Raw genomic sequence first — 6,235 nt, 5'->3', positions numbered from 1 at the left:
ATTCGAGAGGAGACGCGAAGCTGAGACAACGAGGAGAAACGGGGTGTGAGACCTTTTGTAGCGCGCCCAGTGTTTTTCCTCCGGAAACAAGATGAGTTCCCACTGGAGGGACTTGATTGTTCACCATCCCGAGCACTTTGTTAATTGGAGAGTTTTTACACTGCTGTTTTGACTCATGGTATTACAAGCAGATCAATATCCCGCCTTTGGGATCACCATTCCTCTCGTTACTCCATAAAAATGTTAATTGCCCACCACGCCTGGTGTGGTTCATGCACAGGGATGGGGAGGCTTCTGGATGGTCTTGCTGCCTTTGACAAAAAACATTTACCTGTTTCTTATGCCTAATGCAAAGTAGCCCTGAGTCCAATTCGGCAACGCAAAGATGTTAGAGGGTGGGAAGGTGGGATAGTGGGGTGGGCTGGTGGACTGGGTTGCAAAGGGATCCGGAAAATAAAAGGGGCTTGAAAGAGAACAAGTAAGGCCATGGTGGAAAAATGAGTGCGTTTGGGCAGCTTGGGAAAAAAATCTAGGTTGTGAGTGGGCAAAGGAGACAGAGAATTACGGGTGCAGCTGTGAGCACATGATGGGGTGGCAGAAGGTGAGCACAGAGCCCAGGGCTGGTCTATGAGGGGGGTGCCCTGAAAACAAGGAGCATGAGCATCCTCCGCTGAGCCCCGGGGGCCAGCATTGGCCATCCGCCTCTGCTGGGGCGATTGGGCTTGGCTCTGGTGGGTTACAAAAGGAGTCAAATTGCCTCTGGGCCCTAAAGCTGTCACTGGGGCTTGGGTTTAGGGTTTAGAGGTGGGAGATGGCCATGCGAGACTTTGAGGCAAACTCCTGCTGGACGCGTCCGGTTGGAACGATGGGAGTGGGCAAATGCAGGTGGTGGGATGTGGCCGGTGACTAGCATCAAAAAGTAACCTATTTCTGAGTACAACAGCAAAGAAGCACCAAAAGGAGTGTTGCCATATTTCAAGCCAGTCCTCTTTTTGCCTTTTAACCCAAACAGAAGGAATTTAAAACCCCATAGGAGGCAGAGAGCATCCAGGCAGGAGGTTCAGGGAGCCAAAAGTTGTCCAACAGCGTCCTATTCCCAAGATACTTGTTCCAAATATCTGCTGTTGGTTACCTTTATTCCACTTCGATCAGAGTAAGAGGTAGGGAGGAAAGTGTTGTGACTTTTTGAGCTCTTTCACCCCTCTGTGCCTTTGTCCTCACATGTACATTGGGGAGGGCATCGGCACCCGTGTCTCTGTTGATTTAATGCTCTGGTTTGGGGAGAAAAGTGTCTTTCTGCCTATGGAGCGCACCAGGCCTGATCTCAACTAGGACTCTAGAGGCCACTGTAATATTAATAATAGCACAGATCAAATTAAAATAAAATACAGAGTCATTGCTAACCAATGGAGCTGAATCACTTGAACGAATTGATACGTGAGGAAATCAGAATGTGTCTGGGGATATTTCACAAACGTCAGAAGAATGAAAAGTTCTTGTGAAACTAGTATTCACGATTCACTAATTACACCCCAGATCATGTGGATGGTGACAAACACGTTTATCATTTCTCTCGGCAATAGAGTCATCCACCTGAGCCTGGCCTGGTGGGGAGGATGCTCAGGTGTGTCAGAGACCTGGACCCATGTAGCAGACAGGACCGTATTGACCCTACAGCTGGTCTCTGAGCCCCACATATCTCCTCCAAAGATCCTAATCTTTGGGAGACGTTTCTTTGTGTCCCTTGATCCTATTCTGAGTGGATGGCAGTTTTTTTCTTTGGGTAATTTGTTGGTTTTATGGAGGAAATTGCCTTTGCAGCTGCCCTAATACAAGTCTCAGGAGATGGTTTGTTCCCCAGTTTGGATCTGGGTGGCTTTATACATGGTCATGATGCTTCCATATGTCATTTATTGGTTTTCTATTTATTAAGGAGACAAATGAAGCACAGAAAACCCCCAAGATCTTAGCAGTATCTGGGGGACACCCCAGGTACAAGTTCAAACCTCTAAATCCCTGAGAAGTGATTTAAACACGAAGAAGATCTCTCTCTGTTTCGGACAGGGATTGCGCGTGTGAAATCCCTCCTGTCAGAGGTTAGACAAATCTATCTCAAAAGAGCATAAGCAGAGCAACTCCTGCACCGGGGCGTGGGAAGCGGGAGGCGTGAGGAAGAGGTTGGCAAGGAAGCCTTGATGCAGCGTCAGGGCAGAGCATGTTGGCAGCCTCCGCGTGTCCACCTATAAAACCTCCATCCCAGGAAGGTGCACCCTGCGCCAGTTTTTACTTATTTTCCTTATCCAGATCGTGCTGCAGGGGAAATCTCCACCACTAACGTTGCGAAGCGGCTGATTCTGTGGTGTGTCACATCCTGCCGGCTGGGCCAGGCAGGACACCGGGAGATGGAGGCGATGGAGGCTCTCGCCTGGGCTGGGTGAGGTGCGAGGAGCTACCTGGGATGTGATGCTGTGAGTCACTGACTCCAGGTCCCTGCTTTGCCGCAACAATCCTCCCAGGTGATTCCTCTTCTAACTTTACAAGGATTCCTCTTCTAACCTTAAATCTTACAAAGAGTTTGGAGCCTTTTGCTCCATGAGAGAGCGGGTCCAGCCAAGTGCACCCCTGACGTCTACAAACATGCTTCTAACTTCCATTTGACATGTATTCCTGGCCAGATGATCTCCATTTCTCTCTGAGTCAAAGCCTTCAGCTCTGAGAGGTCTTACCCCTCCCTGGTCTTTCCCAACATCTCTCAGCTGTCAGAGCAGCCCCGAGCATCACTGAGCCCCAGCTGCCGAAGACACGTAGGTCCTGCAGGAGCTCCCTTGGGGTGAGACAAGATCTGTCATGCTTGGGATCTCTGAAGGTCTAATGGACCGTGGACCAGAGCATGTCTCTTCCGCCAGCTTCAGCATCCCCTCTTGCTCTTGCACTATCTGTGCCATTCCTGTTCCTGAATCCTGACTTTTTTCCCAGGTCTTATTTTGGAGGCTTCTGATACAAGCCAAACTGCACCCATTGCCTCGTTGGTGAATGAAAGGACGTGCCAAGCAGATTCTCTCATTTTTACCTCTCTGATGAAGTGTGTGGGTTTTTTTACATTAGTATATTAGTATTTAATTGCTGGATTGCATAAAGAATCTGTGATGAAAACTGTCAGTTCCTTCTCAGTGAGGAAGGTGTCTGGAGCAGGAATAAAAAGATACCAGCTTGAATCAACCAGGAACCTCTATGTGAGGGTGAACGGGGACACTGCAAACACCAGCTTTGGCCACAAGAAGGAACAGAAGCAGTTCAAAGGGATGGAAAACACTGATGCAAGGAGGTTATGAACCATAATTTTTATTGCCTCCATGTCTGCTGTGAAATAAGGAGGTGAATAGCACTTAATATTTCACAGAGACGGCGGGTTACACCTTCAAAGTGTGTTACAAGCCAAATGACAGGAGGAGCGGAGATCCGTGAGCAACACGGGACATGCTGACCAACACGGCGACGTTGCGAGAGTGAAAAGTTTCCCTCATTCTTCCCCACTCCTCACGTCCTTTACTTCATCTTCTGGGCCGGCACTTTGCAGACCTGCTTTTGCTGCTGGCTTGGGACGCACTTTGCCACGGGCACGCAGCCTTGCTGCACTGGAGGGGGACAGGTCTGCACTGGGCAGCACTGCGGGATGCGTTGCATTGGCTTGCGGTAGCACGGCTTCCCCCTCTGGTACCCTGATCCGTGGCACATCTCAGAGCAGACCGACCTCCCATAGCCGTGGCATCCCCCCGATGACCCATAGCTGTATGTGGGTCTCCTGACGCAGCTTGAACCACCTCCGTGGTATGAACTTGATGACCCGTGGCACCTCTCAGAGCAGACCGACCTCCCATAGCCGTGGCATCCCCCCGATGACCCATAGCTGTATGTGGGTCTCCTGACGCAGCTCGAGCCCCCACCTTCGTGGCACGAATCAGCTGCAGCGTAGCCGTGGCATCTCTCAGAGCAGACTGGCTGCCGATAGCCGTAATGCCGGTAGTTGTGTCCTCTCATACCTTCAACGCCTTCGCCGTCGCACCCTGAGGAGCAGGTGTTGTAGCCGTAGCGGAATGGTGTGCGCCGGGTGTCCAGCCAGGACCCCGAGGGGTCATACCAGGTTGAATTCAAGTTGAAGTATGATTCTCTCCCAGAAGAGTATATCATGTTTGAGTGGTAGGGAAAAGCCTGAAAAACACACCGCCAGGTGGGCTTGTATTTCCATCTCCTCTGTTTTAACTTAATTTCCCATGAAGCTGCTTTAGTGATATACGTACAGGTCAACGTTGCTTAACCTGAAAGCCTGGATCTAAAGGAAATACTTGCAGTTGCCCGATACTGGTCAGATTATGTCCAAACCCTCTTTCTGATCTCACCCTAGATTTTTTTTTCCTCCAAGAACGGAAACTACCATAAGGCACTGCAGCATATAGTGCCATTGCTGTAAATCCCATACCCAAGTCCCCCAATAGCTTCTTTCTTGGCTTAGCCCATCGTCCATCCAACCCTTGTGTGTGGAGCATGGTCTGAAGGCCAGTGCCAGCGTGCCAGGTCTGTGAGTTCCTGAATAATCCAGACACCCATCCAAAAATGAACCCGGCTGCTCCGGGATGTGTCTTACCCAGTTCACAAGGGAAGGCAGATGCTGATCAGTGGAGCAGATTGTGAGAGGCAAGGGATGGAGACCTTTTATATGGTTCCAAGTGTTCCCCTTGTAAATGAAACACGCTGCAGGAACGAGGACTAAATTATTTATTGACAAAACATCTCCTCCATTTGGATGGTGTTCCCAGCACTTGGCATGCTCTGCTTGACTCACAATTCCTGATAAGCATCTCTTAATTATAACGTAGTTACTGAGTGGTGCACATAAAGTACTCACATTGTTTAAGCCACACATTGACTATGTGAGGAGGGTAATAATGTACTTATTCACCATCTCCAGAGGACCAAGACACTGACTGGAGGCTGATGGGTGACCTATGAGTCAGGAGCTGTGATGTGCACAGTGTTAAGGTCCCGGCCTTCCCATTCTGCTACCCGTGAGGAGCATTTCCATGTGCCTGAAGCACAAACAGGTGCTTGGGAAGAGCCACCTCAGAGTCACCAAAAGCAAATTGTGCTGATGGGTTTCGGTGATGAAGAGGTTGACTCTGTGGATGGCGGAGTGTGATGGATGGTGCTACCTCAGCTTTTGCAAGGCTTTTGGCACAGTCTCCCAAGGCAGCCTTGTAGTTAAACTAGTGGAGGTATGGACTGGATGGGTAAACTACACGGTGGGTGAAAAACTGGCTGATACTGGTGCTGGTGCTGTTTGACATCTTCATTAATGCCCTGGACAATGGGGTGGACTTGGCAAATCTACAGGAGGCACTGAATTGGGGTCAGCGGCTGAAATTGCTGGAAGATGGGATGTGGGCAGGCTGGAGGAATGGTCCTGCAGCTGGGATGGACTAACTGGGATGGAAAGGCTGGGGCAGCTGCTGAAAAGCAGCTTGGAAGAAAAGATGGACCAAAGCTGACCTGGGAGCGCCAGCGTGAGGGCTCATCTGGCCCTTGGTCTGCGGGCTCTGAGTCAGCCCTTCGGGCACCCTGCTGGGAGGGTGCCTGGGAACTGGCTTCAGGGAGGAGAAGACGGGAAGAAAACAGCTAATAAAATAAGGAATTTCTGAGGTTAAGGTTCATCTGTAAGTGGTTTTTCGTCTGGTTAAGATTAGACGTGAGAAAAATAAATTGTTGTGGTTTTCTGCATTAAGAAAACACGAACGAATTTCTGTTTTTCTTCCTCTGTTTCTTCGGTGGTTGCTAGCGGCCGTGAGGACACACTGGGGCTATGCTTAGCCAATGCAAACAAACAAAGGTATATATTTTGATGGCACTAGTGGAAGGCTTTTCTGGCAAAGCGGGAGAGAAACAGCACGTTACCAGTGTGCCTGCGAGAGCCAGGCAGTGGGGAGCTGCGGGGGAAGAGCCTGGCTTGCATCTTCCCTCCCGGAGCGAAAATTGCATTCCTGGCACGCACAGACACGCCTCACGTGCTGGCGCACACGCTTATTATCATGATTAACGTTTATATGATGGATGGGCTCCCGGTGCAGGGTTACTCTCTGGCTAATGAGGGTGATGGCACACATTACGGAGCAAACTGTTTGCGCCCAGATCACTTGCCGATGGACCATAGTGAAGTTCATCCATTGGTCCTGCGGCGGGTAAC

The 6,235-nt window shown here is 50.1% G+C and overlaps 1 protein-coding gene across 1 annotated transcript; it reads right to left on the bottom strand.

Moving 5' to 3' along the window:
• Positions 1-3,546: 3,546 nt before the first annotated feature.
• On the bottom strand, positions 3,547-4,188 carry LOC104621548 (keratin-associated protein 5-2-like). Its single transcript, XM_010288064.1, has one exon. It carries the CDS (start codon positions 4,186-4,188, stop codon positions 3,547-3,549), a length of 642 nt encoding a protein of 213 aa, XP_010286366.1.
• Positions 4,189-6,235: the final 2,047 nt, after the last annotated feature.

This window comes from Phaethon lepturus, unplaced genomic scaffold (genome assembly GCF_000687285.1).
Source record: "Phaethon lepturus isolate BGI_N335 unplaced genomic scaffold, ASM68728v1 scaffold7365, whole genome shotgun sequence".
NCBI lineage: Eukaryota > Metazoa > Chordata > Aves > Phaethontiformes > Phaethontidae > Phaethon > Phaethon lepturus.
Note: the sequence above shows the minus strand (reverse complement) of the source record. Positions and strands in the feature narration are given on the sequence as shown.